Source organism: Halichoerus grypus, chromosome 4 (assembly GCF_964656455.1).
Source record: "Halichoerus grypus chromosome 4, mHalGry1.hap1.1, whole genome shotgun sequence".
Taxonomy (NCBI): domain Eukaryota; kingdom Metazoa; phylum Chordata; class Mammalia; order Carnivora; family Phocidae; genus Halichoerus; species Halichoerus grypus.
This window is the reverse complement of record NC_135715.1, coordinates 61,582,088-61,595,510: the sequence shown is the minus strand read 5'-3', so window position 1 is coordinate 61,595,510 and position 13,423 is coordinate 61,582,088. Positions and strand designations below refer to the sequence as shown.

Genomic DNA, 13,423 nt, shown 5'->3' with positions numbered 1-13,423 from the left:
AACATCCCAGAAATACTAGGATATATTACAGTGCTACTACAAAGCACAGTGATCACAGCTGAGGAAGTGCCCATTACAGAACCAAAAAAGATGATGTAAAATCACATCAAAACATACCTAATTACAGAAATTTTTAACCCTAATACCTTTCCTTAGCATTTATTTTTTAATTTTCCCCAATACTTCAGAAGAGAAAATAGCAATGAAAACCATTTGGTGGGGCGCCTGGGTCGTTAAGTGTCTGCCTTCGGCTCAGGTCATGATCCCAGGGTCCTGGGATTGAGCCGCACATCGGGCTCCCTGCTCCGCGGGGAGCCTGCTTCTCCCTCTCCCACTCCCCCTGCTTGTGTTCCTGCTCTCTTCGCTATCTATGTCTCTGTCAAATAAATAAATAAAATATTTTTAAAAAAGAAAGAAAATCATTTGGTGATCTCTTCTAAAATGTAAAGCCATCAAATACTGTGTTTGGAATCAGTATTATATATCACCCCCCCCAAAAAAAATAAGTGTTATAATCTGAAAGTCTGCCTGTTAATACAAATACATATAATAGACATAAATCTAGGCCCTATATAACCAATTCTATCTCATGAATTCTAAGAGGTTCAAGAAACCATTTGACGCACATAGGTAACAGAAGTATAGGAATCTTTCACATTCGGCATATGCAAACGTTATAATGGGACAGTAAAAAGAAAGGAGAGACCAATTCAGCCCCACAGATTACATAAAAGTCAGCAGGATGGTCCACAGGAAGCTTTCACATTCATTGCATGTAAATTTCATGATGGCATGCATATCTACCCATCCTGAGAGAAACGGTTTACATTCAAATTTAGAGAGATGCAATTAGCTTGGTACCCAGTACACAAACAACCTTAGTTGATATTTACAAGTTCTGCAAGTTCCCCTCTTCCCCCCTTCAGAGCTGGCCCCACAGACTGAGAAAGAGAGGTCCCCAGATGAAGGCAGGTGATGTAACACTTGCCTTAAGGTAGGTGGGTTTCTCCTACATTCAAATCACAGTATGGTGGGCTGAACCTGACACTGAAACTTCACTGGTGTGACAAATTGATGACTCTGCAAATTACAAGTCACAAATTCAAGAAACTACATCATCTCTGAAACAAAGTTAGGGTGCCTGAAGGTACCTATCTTGATGCATTTATCCTGATGCAACCCTACATTTAAGGTTATATGAGAACAATAGGGAAAAAAATTCCTTTCCTGTCAAAATAGTACAATAGAATCCACATTTTGACTGTCACTACCTCAAGAATCTGCCAAAATAAGAGCCTCTAGCTAAACCATATGCAAACCATTTCCTTTGACCTTGCTTCCAAGCAACCAAACTGTCTAAGGTATTTGATATTTACTTGTATAGACCATTCCCAAATATTTATGTGGTTATTTTGTTTTCAAGCTTTGAAGGACACATAATATTTACAACCCTAGGAATTATGTAATTCATTATAATTTCTCTCTTCAAACTGAAATCCAAACACATTTCTTTTCAAATACAGAATGCAGGGTAAGCCCTTTTCACTCTTACCCTCCCCACCACTGAAAAGATAAAGACCCTCCCATTCTGTATGCAGGGATTTCTCACCTAGACAACAAGATGGGTCTTCTCTCAAGACACCTGCATGTTAGGCTTTCTGGGGCATGAAACTGGTAGAGGAAAAGCACTAATTTTCTAGATTAAAAAAGGAAAACCGGGAGTGCCCAGCTGGCTCAGTCAGTACAGCATGAGACTCTTGAACTAGGGGTTGTGAGTCCAAGCTCCACGGTGGGCACAGAGCCTACTAAAAAAAAAAAAAAAAAGGGAGAACTGTTTGACACACGTTGGGGGGGGGGGTACGCACAAGGAGGAGTTGAGGAGGCAAAGCTAAAAGCTAAGTACCTCAGATAACCCTTGTAGAGATACTGAGATCTTTATCTGCCCACATCATCCAAGCTGGTTCTCCTCTTCCTCCTTCCTTCATTAGGCCTCTCTCCTGGCTAGAGTCCAAGTAAGACTTAGAGGGTTAATCACGCTCTTTGAGACTTTTCTACTGCAGTTGTAAAATGCAACCACTGAGGTCCCCTCCCCTTCCTGAAGTCAGGTTCCTTTAGCTACTTTCAAACTGTTAACTCAGCAAACCCGTAACTAGAGGCCTCTCACCAGCAGGGCAAAGGCAGCTCTGTAACAACTTCAGGATCACGGTTGTAAAGAGACAAACATTTTTTCTCACCTCTGATCAGATCTCTGGTATAATAAAAGAAGAGATTCACAAAACCATGACCCATTTTCCAGATTCATGAGGAATGGCAACTGAGAAAAATCTGTTTATCCAAGAAATGTGTTTAATCCAACAAAAGAAAACAGGCCACCCCTTCTCCCCACCCTCTTCCACATAACAGCTCTGCTTTAATCAGAGGAGTTAAGCAGCATCTCCAAAGCCACTAAGGTCACAGGATTTGGCATCAGGATCAGTTCCATAACCTAAGCAACACAAAGTGACACACCGTAATTAAGACCAATATCATCTAGGATGAGAAGTTTAATCAAGCCAGAAAAAGATTTTCTTTTCAGTTCTCAAAGAGCCACAGAGAGACGCTGGAACCAGGTCACACTCACAAAGGTGGCAGCCTGGGAACTTCCACGTATGTGGCCAGCAGGAGTGTGTAGGAGGAGCATGAGATGCTGGAACTAAGAGCACATCCCATGTCACAGGCACTGCAGGGCAGACCAAGGAACCACAGGCTTTAGAGGTGGCATTCTCTTCTGAGAAGAGAGACGTGCCATCCACCATTCCTAAGAATTCTAGAACTCCTGAGACTTCGTGTCAATAGGGACAGGCTACCTTAGAAAAAATGACCTGTCTTCCCACAGATCTACAAATTGACTCTGCCTCTCCTCCCAGGAGCTAAGACTCCACATTTCTCTCCTTCAAAATCAGAACCAAGATAAGACACAAGTTAAAGGATGAAGATGTTTTACATCCTCTCTACTTATGGAATGAAAAGACCAAAGATGAGCTGCAATTCTGCACCTCACTTGATCTCACAAGTGTGATATCCTGATGTGCTATGAAAGCTATTTTGTCCATGTGGAAGGTAATTTACACATTTAATAAAACCTCATAGTAGTGAGCTCTTTTTGTTTCCCTGTCTCTCACTCCCCAAAGCAAGGTACCTTTTAAATAATATGCTGTCTGCTACTATCGGTATGTATATACTACTAAAATAGCTTTCTACGTTTCTCCAATACTTGTTATTTCTAACATGGTTAATAAGTTTTAATAGATGTGTATTTGTGCCTTTTGCTATACCCAAATACATTTTCTATTGCATAAATCTTTAAGTTCTCCATGAGATAGCCAGGCTCACTCACAAGTATTCTGAATGCATTCAGTTCCATGTCTGCCTGGTATCACTTTTAGGTTTAACACATCGAAATTTAACTTCCTCTGGATCCACTTAAGTATCTCATTATAACCTTCATTCCTACACTAGGGTCAGTGGGTAAAGACATATTACGAGAACGCTATTAAGAATTTCTAGTATTTAGCTAATGCAATACTAGAACTGACGTTTAAATGTTAAAGCATCTTTTGAAGCCAATACAACTTTCCCTCATAATTGCCCTAAGTATATTCTGAGATTGCTAACTCCAACTTTAGAATTTCTAATTTTTTCAAAAAAAAAAGAAAAAACAAGAATTATGTATAACAATGAGCATTCTGGGGCACCTGGGTGGCTCAGTAGGTTGGGCATCTGCCTTCCACTCAGGTCATTATCTATGGGTCCCGGGATGGAGGCAAGGCCCGTGTCCCGCTTCCTGCTCAGCGGGGGGGGGGGGGGCCTGCTTCTCTCTCTCTCTCTCTCTCTCTGCCCCTCGCCCCGCTTGTTCTCACACTCTCTCAAATGAATGAATAAAATATTTTTAAAGAGGGGGGGCACCTGGGTGGCTCAGTCCTTAAGCATCTGCCTTCGGCTCAGGTCATGATCCCAGGGTCCTGGGATCGAGCCCCACATTGGGCTCCCTGCTTGGCAGGAAGCCTGCTTCTCCCTCTCCCACTCCCCTTGCTTGTGTTCCCTCTCTCACTGTGTCTCTCTCTGTCAAATAAATAAAATAAAATAAAATAAAATAAAAAGTGGGGGCGCCTGGCTGACTCAATTGGTTAGGTGTCTGCCTTCAGCTCGGCTCATGATCCCAGGGCCTGGGATCAAGCCCCAAGTCGGGCTCCCTGCTCAGTGGGGAGGCTGCTTCTCCCTCTCCCTCTGCCACTGCTTGTGTTCTCTCTTTCACTAATAAATAAATAAAATCTTAAAAAAAAAAAAAATGAGCTTTCTTTGTTTAAATCACTCTGCTTCCGGGACACAAAGTATGAAGGTTAGGTTTTTGTTTTTAAATAAACTCTACCCCTAAGGTGGTGCTCAAATTCACCACCCTGAGATCAAGAATTGTATGCTCCACCAGAATGAGCCAGCCAGGCACCCCCTAAAAGTTAGTTTTAATTAAGAGACCAAGCAAAAAGCTAAATACTTTATAAATACCTACTATTCATATGTTTTTATTTTTTTTAGTGGGGGGCATGGGGAAGGGGTACAGAGGGTAAGAGAATCCCAAGCAGACTCTGCGCTCAGTGCAGAGCTGGACACAATCCTGAGAGCCTGAGATCGCTCCTCAGATCACGACCCCAGCTGAAAGCAAGAGTTGGACACTTAACCTATTGCACCACCCAGGCGCCCCATGCCTACTATTCATATTAAGTCAATTATATAATAAGTTTCATGTTCCATTATCAAATTCTGTATATGAATTTTAAACCAAATGCAGTACATTGGCTTTACTTGCATTCCATAGGTTTCTATATTTTCATGAGCATCTCTAAGAAATTGAATTTTAAGAACTAAAAATGTGACCGTATTTTCATTAATTCCTTATATTATAAAAACAAAAATATAATTTCACAGAAAAATTTGGTCTATAATATTATTTTCATAATATATACAAAGTCCAATTTCAATCTGACAATAGTCTACCTATACTTTTTAAACTTCCTAGGTTCCATATATTATTCTGAGAAACTGATGCTTCCCCTATTTTCATGTCTTTATGAATGCCAAAACATCATTTAGAAAATCAATTTAAAAATAATCTGATGGGGGGCACCTGGGTGGCTCAGTCGATAAAGTGTCTGCCTTCAGCTCAGGTCATGATTCCAGGGTCCTGGAATGGAGCCCCACGTCAGGCTCCCCACTCAGCAGGGAGCCTGCTTCTCCCTGTGCTTGTGCTTTCTTCTCTCTCTCTCTCTCAAATAAATAAATAAATGGAATCTTTAAAAAATAATTAATAATAATCTGATAGAAAAACGGATGTGCCAACGGACAGATACACGATAAAGCAAGTATAATAAAATGGTAGTAGTAGAAACTAGATGGCAGGTATACAGGTGTTTAATGTAGAATTCTTTCAACTTTGCTGAACATTTGAAAATATTATAATGCAATCTTGGGAGACTAACATCCCATTTTCAAGGTCCATTTCAATAGCCAACACAGAACTCTATTTTTCCCTGAAGGCACTTACCCTTTCTACCATGTACTATATAGTTATTTACATGTCATACCTCATCTCCCTACAGGATCCACGTTTGAATCAGTTTTCTATCATTCAGATACATCTAGTACAACATTCTGTAATCATTCATTACATCAAACAATCATCCAATAATCATTCAACAAATGGGGAAAAAATAAAAATACTTTGACGATCTCCAGAAAATAATCACAGATCTTTATAGGTAGACTAATATAAACATTATCACATCGCGCACACACAGAAAGCTAAAATATAAAAGATCCATGGTTCAAGAAAAACTTTCCCAATCATATATTTACAATATAACTGAGACAATATAACATGCAGGCATTAAAGTTAAATTATAATACATAGCAGCATGAATTAAGAGATCACCAGGCATCCACACAGAGAAGGCAAAAATGCCTTCAGGCAGGAACCAAGACTGGAAGTTGGTGGGACAGTCATGAGCTTTGCATACTACGCAAAATTTTCAGAACTTCCAGTAGAGGCACAAGATGATCCAAGTCCTACGGACAGGATGGTCTAGAACTTAAATAAGAGACCTAACCTGGGAGAACGGGTAGAGGTCAGGAAGTCAATGTCTCAAGAGACTAAGAAAAAAGAGCTAACAGACTCGGGGGCATGAGAAGAGTGTGCTGAAGAGGACATCCAAGTCTGAAAACTAGGGAAAGGGTTAACTAACTAGACCACTAACCAAATCAGGGAACTCAAGATGGGAACCTCATCTCAGAGTAAGAGGAAATATAGCACGCTTGGGTTTAGACGTGTTCAGTTTGACGTGAAAGTGGGGACATTAATGTCCTGGAGACCAGGACAATAGCGGAGGTAAGTTACCTAGAAAGGAACCAGAGAAAAAGTCCACAACTTGTCCTGAGGTATCTTTACGTTTGAGCACAGAAGAAAAAATGGTAAGTGCACCAACTGGAAGAGAAGCCAGATGAAAGGGGGAGGGGGCGGGTATCAGCATAGTCCAATGTAACTGAGTCCCCAATAAGAATGTATGGGGTGTGGGGCACCTGAGTGGCTCAGTCGTTGGGCTTCTGCCTTCGGTTCAGCCATGGTCCCAGCGTCCTGGGATCAAGCCCCGCATCGGGCTCCCTGCTCTGCGGGGGGCCTGCTTCTCCCTCTCCCACTCCCTCTGCTTGTGTTCCCTCTTTCGCTGTGTCTCTCTCTCTGTCAAATAAATAAATAAAATCTTAAAAAAAAAAAAAAAAGAATGTATGGGGTGGTCAATGGAAAACTGAGAAAGGAGAAGACTTAGACACTCCCCTGTCAGCCTTAGTGACTTCTGACCCATAAAGACTGCAAGCTTCAGCAAACATCAGAAGCCAAAAATTATGGGCTACAGAAGCTCATCACACAGCTCCATCTCACTTTTTTTTCTGTAATAAATATAGCCTGAAATAAAGGACACATGTTTAATTTCTGTCCTTAAAGTAATGCATTAAGGTGAAAATTCACTAAAAAATAAACTGGAAAGGGATTGCAAATTTAGCTTTCTAATCTTATTTGGCATAATATCAATACTAGTTTGCTTTTTTTTTAATAGCTTATGTCAAAGGTATATGAGGATGGATGAAAAATAAAAAAGAGGGGAAGAAAAAAAGGAAAGCATCCCAAAAGAGCCTTCCAAGTGGCAAGAATACCAAGCCTCAGTATTTGCAGTGCTTAACCCACAAATTTATAAACCATAGGTAGACTGAGTGGAATAAAGTGGGATATCAATGGGGAGGGTGGTTTTTTAAAAAACTGAACCATATGAAATCACTAATGTACAAAAATGCATTTTCACATTTCATACGTTCCTTAGAAGACCACAGGTAACAAGCAGTAATTCTCTGCAAAGAATTTCTGTGCCACTGACACGAGTTCTGTTAGTCCTTATCAGGAATTAGCAAAAAGGGAGAATTCTTCCAGACTTTAGTACATTTATATACAGCATATCCACTGGAACACAAGCCCTTAGACACCAAAATACACACTTTCTCAAGTTCATCTGATCTTTTCTGTTTGACAACTGAAGAGGAGCCCATACTAACTTCAGAATTTTGTACACACCAAGAAAAGGTAGTTATCTGACCCAAGGGAGGTTCCAGGGGGTTGGGGTAAAGGCAAGAGCAAGTCTCTACAAGTTGTTATTATGAAGGCCAAGGCAAATGTTGAAAGAAGCAGGGCTAGATCCACTCTGCTCAATCACTCAATGTTCCAATGCTCTATACAACTAAACACTCCTTTGCTCTCTCCAATCACCATGGGGTTTATACTGCTTCTCCAAGAGGATTCCAGGAAGCCCCAAAGTTATGGCACATGCGGGGGGGGGGGGGGGAGTAGGCGATTAAATTCCCATGATGCCAGGGTACTGGGTAGTCTCCAAGGGCAGAGTGTTCTAGAAAAATGCAAATAATTCAGGCTCTCCAAAGAAATTCCAGGCAAATACAGACAGCTGCTGTCTTAGAAAATCATACAGAATTGTAGTTTAGGAGCTTGGATGGAGAGGCACAAAAACAGGCAAAACATTCTCAACCTATCAGGGATTCTAACTCACCACTGAGTATTCTCTTTCCCCTCCTCCCCCTTTTATATATCCCCTTAAAAGATTCCCTGTGCAGTGCATAGTATCTAGCCACATGTGCGTCCATTGCCAATGTGATAGCCTCTAAGTAATTGGGGGGGGGGGGGGTGTCTCAATGTACTTTAACCTTTTTTTAAAGTTTGCATGAGAATTAAAAATGTCTTCTTTCCAGTATTCAAATATTTGCCACTCTAAGAAAATAAAATCTGAAAAAAAAAAAATCAAAAATAGAAGTCACCACTCTGGCCACATCTCTCTCAAGGATCTGCCACAAAAACACAGGTAAAATAAAAATAAAATTCTTATAATCATCAATTAAGGATTCATACTTGACACCGACACCGATTTTGGAATTTCTGGAAAAAAACATGCCAGCCATAAGATCTGTCACATCAGTCCCACAAAACTTTTTCAGTCTTCAGCAAATATGATATCAATTTGGCTGCATAATTCCCTTACTCATTTTTAATTCTCTTCATGCTCCCGTCCCCAAATACATATATTGAAATTTCCACTCTGAGGTAATTTCAGTAACAAACTAGAAGTTAGCCTCACCAAGAGGCCATTCTTTAAGTCAAATATGAGTATGCAGCAAGAAAACATCTGTCATCGCTGTGCCAAGGACTCTGTGGCTATTTAAATCACTCACCTGCAGATTACAAACCTGAATTACAGAATATGAATTTTAAAATAAAAAATTTTTAAAAAGTACTGTCAGTTCATAGGCCAAATTAAAGAAACATCATTCCAAAATAAAGAATATCTGAGGTATATAAAACAATTTAAACTTTTCTTTAAGAAGTATTAAGTCTTATTGTTGAAGCATTCTTTTAACCCAGGTGTTCCAAATAACGTCGCAACAAAAGACAAGACTCAACTTAAAACTGCCATTAAGGGGGGGGGGGACCCACACAGAACCAGAGCTCACAATACTACTTCCCAAGCTCTAGAAAGCTTTCTATGGGTGTGAAGGGGGGCGGGGGGGGAACAGGTCATGGAAAAGAAGTTTCACTATTTATAAATACTGTACATGGTTTAAAAGATCCCAGGTTTTCCAAAAGTCTTAGCTTCCACTTTGAGTATAACCTTATGACAGTTATGGCCAATATTAAAACAAGTGTAAAGCAAATGTAATGTACCATCCCTACAAATACAAAATGCACATCCCGCAAATACAACCAGTGTCTAAAGAACTAGAAGTTTATGAACTCTTTAACAGCTTTTCAACTATTCTGTCCTATGCAAATGACTTTCAAATTCTCTGGCAGGCCCCAGGAAGTTAAAGCACAAGAAACTGTATTTAATTAAAGATTCAGTCTAATTCCCAGTAGTAAATCACAGGAAATAGTTCCAAAGCAGCCTCTCCTCAGTTCTAAAACAGTTAGGTTTTGGTTGATTTGCATTTTAGAATTCGAATTTTTTTTAAGCTAAAAGTCATAGTAAAATTTGTCCCTTTTGTGAATCTTTAAAACAGGAGGGTCTTTCAAATCTGAGAAACTTGGTTTTAACAAGTAACTCATTTTTATGAAAACTCTAACCAGAAGACTAGTTATGAGTTAGAATACTTAAGGTTGTTTCTTTTCTTCTTAAAATATCCTTTTACTCAAAGTGAAAATGCACTTGTTGTAATCTGACTTGCACCAACGGACTCTCATTACACCTGAAACATTTACTCACTTGAGAATGGCAGCCTGCTCCCTCCCAAAGCCCCACTTGGTTTCCACTGGGAGCTGCCGCTGGGCCTCCAATCCTGAACAGATATTAACAATTCTTACTATCACTTAATGGATCTTCTAGCTATTTAAGTACATTTTTAAAGAAAAAATTATAATTGCATTTGGGGAAAAAAATTAGAAGAACCTAATAAAAAAGGTTGGGGGTTTGATTTGGCCTTAAAATGTATTTTTTTAAAAGCACTAAATCTTAAAAGTCTAGGTTATATTCCTAGTTTAAGAAGAATACTCTGATTTAAAACCATGAGTGGCAAAACTAAATATAATCCCAAAACACTGCCTTTCTCCATCTCTGAAGAAAGGCACTCCAGCAAACAAGTAGATTGTATCCATTTCCAAGGACGTAAAAGTGGTGTAAGTACACACCGTACTTTGAATGTCCAAAAAAAAAATTTTTTTTTAAATGGCAAACGCTTTATAATAAATAGCTCAAGCAGGGTTGATAGATGAGTAAGTCAAGTACTTAAATTCAAATGTTAAGTAAAATTGGATTTGGCAGACAATCCTGATTTTGTGACTTAAAAGCATACCAAGCTTTTTGAAACACTTGGTAAAACTGCATGTAATGCCTAGTAATGAGATTGTAAGTGGTACCTTTACTCTAAAATACACTTTGGAAAAAATAAAATCCTGGCTCCTTCTCCAGGAACTTCAATAAGATATGAGTAACTTAACCTTTTTGACACACATTAACCACAAACATGACAGTGTATGTAGAACAACCGTGGTGTAACCAATTGCGCAGCAAAGATCAATCTTTATTATGCTGTACAGTCAGGATAAGGGGTGAGGAAAAAGTTCTCAGCTAAACTTTCGTATCGATCCCTCCACCTGTGACAGTGAGAAACTGTCAGCTTCAGAAGGCCGCGCGGCGAACGGACCCCCCGGTAAGCCTGCCCACAGCCCGTCCTGAGAGCCCCCGGGTCTTTTCCGCCTCCACGTAGGGAAGTACCTGGCCCCCGCCCTGAGTCCCTCCGAGTCTCCCCTCTCTGAAAGGCAAAAAGGACCAGAGGAACCTCATCTACAGTCCTCCATCGAAGCAGGACGTTAGCACACGTTCCTTTGATGCGCACCTCCACTCCGACTCCCCCAAATCACTTGTCACCAAGACCCCTGCCTTACCCCTCGTATCTGTACTTCCACGGTCCATAACACTGAGGTGGCAAAGTGAGAAAAAAGATACACACATCTCCACCTCTAGTCACCCAGGGCAGCTTCTCCAAGCCTAATCAAAGACCTCGGACCATGAGCGAGGCCAAGTTTGGGGGCATTTCCTAGCGCTGAGAAGTGCTGGCCTCGCAACCCGGCGGCTCGGCCCGGAGCGACGCACCGGCCGGGCGCGCTGGCCCTTTAAAGGCGCTCTCTTCCTACGCCTGCGGCCCCTCCCTCGCCGTCGCAGCTCTCGCTCCCGCCCCCGCCTCCGCCGAGGGTCACACTTGAACTTTAGCTCTCCCAGCGCGGCCCGGCGCCCGCGCACCACAGGCGGTGGCCGCCTCTTCGCACGTGTCGGATGCACTACCTCGGGCTCCGCGCGCCCGGCCCCCTGCACTCGAGGCCACTTCGGATAAAATCAAAACAAAGCAAAATGCACACCGGCCTCCAAAAACTGCGCTGCCTGCCCCCAGGGGTCGGCTCGCGACTTTTCGTCCCCTCCACCTACAGCTCCGTCCCCGGGCGGCGGGGCCCCGAAAAGCCTCGCCGCGCCCTCCTCCGCCCAGCGCGGCGGAAACGGCTCTGCGGCGCAGCCCAAGGCTGGTGGGACGCGCGCCGCGGAGACGGAGAGGAGCCGCCCTCACCCCCCAAGGTCCAGGAGGAAAAGGAGCAGTGGCAGGAGTCCTCGCCGGTCGTGGGCGAGCAGCCCCCAGTAAACCCCTTCCTCCTTTCACTGGCGAACTTTTCTGCCCGCTTTGATGTCCACTTCTTGTTGTACTTTTTCCCCTCCCTAATTCCCAAGTGAGCCCCCTCCCCCGTCCCGCTCGAACTCTCACTTGAGCGCGCTCACACACACTTATTCCGGTCCCCCGACAGGTCCCGGGCAAGCCCACCACTCACATCTGCCACTTCTCGCGCTCTCAGTACGCGCTGTCCGCATGCCCTGCACTTTCAGGGCAAGCCAACTTCCACAGGCGCCCCCTCATCTGCCCCACCACAACCTCAGGTGGAGGCAGGGGTCCCCGCGCCCCGCTCCCTATCCGGCCGTGCGCCCCGAGGCCACTCACCTTCCAGCCCGCCGAGCTGTTGCTGTCACCCTTATCTTTGAAGTAGGGCACGCTCTTGACCATCCACTCGTAGATCTGCGACAGCGTGAGCCGCTTCTCGGCTGAGCTCTCGATGGCCTTGGTGATGAGGTCGGCGTAGGACAGGTTGCCCCACGCGTTGCGGCGGGACGAGCTGCTCTTTCGCGGCTGCCCTGCGAGCGGCCCGGCGGCGGCTGGGGGCACCGGCGGGTGCTGAGACAGCGGCCCGGGCGGCGGAGGCTGCGGCGGCGCCGGGTGCAGGCAGCCCGCCTCCGGGCCCTGGAAGTCCCCGCACAGCCCCCCGGTGGCGGCAGCAGCGGCCGCCGCCGCCGCCACCGCTGCCGCCGCCGCTGCGGCCGCCGCCACGGAGCCGGGCGCCTGCTGGAAGTCCCCGGTCTCCTCCAGCAGGCTCAGGTTGCTCATGAAGTCGGCGTTGACAGCGGCCGCCGAGGCCGAGGGCAGGCCCGCGGCGGCGTCGGGGTTCGCGGCCGCGCCGCCCGACGGCGCCGGGCTGGAGGTGGCCGAGTTGGACTGGCTAAACTCCGGCCTGGGCAGCGGCCAGGTGCACGAGCGCGGCCGGGGCAGCGGCTCGAAGTCCGGGTCGATCTCCACCACCTGGGGCGCTTCGGCCATGGTGACCCCCACCCCTCCCCCAGCCGCGGGAGAGCCGAGGGGTCGAGCGCACCACACGGGACCAAGGGGGAGGGGGCGCGAAGAGCCGGTCCGAGATTTGGGGGGGCGAGGTCCGTGCCTCGAGCCGACGAAAACCGGGAGGAAGGAGCGGCGGAGTGGAAGCGCGAGCCCAGAACTTAACTTCGCGGGTCCATCAACATCTAGGCTCTTCCAGGTCCGCTGCACGGGCAGGACGGCAGGCCAGAGTCACCCTGCCGAGCAGCGGTCGGCGCCGCACTCCTGCTGACAGGGCCCGCGGACGGAAGGACGGACGGACGCCGCGGGCTGCTCGCTCTCCCGGCGGCGCGACCGCGGCGCTGCTGCCTGTTGAATGTGGCGGCGGCGGCGGCGGCTGCAGCGATTACGCTGCCGCCCGACTTACGGGATCTGCCGCCGCCCCCCGCCCGCGGCGGCGCGCGCGCCGGCCCGCCCCTGACTGACAGCCCGCGCGGCCAATGAGCGCGCGGCACCGCCGCCCAGGCAGCCAGTGGTCGCCCGCCTGGGCGGGGGCCGGTTTTCCACCGGGAGGCGGCAGTGGTTTGGTGGGGGGGGTAGTGGGGTGTTTTTCTCGTTCACGCTCGCTCTCTCTCTCTCTCTCTCTCTCTCTCTCTCTCTC

At 45.5% G+C, this 13,423-nt stretch overlaps 1 protein-coding gene and 1 long non-coding RNA gene across 2 annotated transcripts in view; both read right to left on the bottom strand.

The window, feature by feature from the left end:
• The window catches only part of LOC144381587 (uncharacterized), a 78,889-nt gene extending 67,810 nt beyond the window's left edge, over positions 1-11,079 (bottom strand). The window contains exon 1 of the long non-coding RNA XR_013447006.1: positions 11,021-11,079. This is a non-coding gene — a long non-coding RNA (uncharacterized LOC144381587). The remainder of the gene's footprint in view (positions 1-11,020) is intronic.
• Positions 1-13,200, bottom strand: part of FOXO1 (forkhead box O1) — a 97,144-nt gene extending 83,944 nt beyond the window's left edge. The window contains exon 1 of the mRNA XM_036114600.2: positions 12,118-13,200. Coding sequence (XP_035970493.1) covers positions 12,118-12,768 — 651 coding nt within the window. The 5' untranslated portion in view covers positions 12,769-13,200. The remainder of the gene's footprint in view (positions 1-12,117) is intronic.
• Between the last annotated feature and the right edge of the window lie 223 nt (positions 13,201-13,423).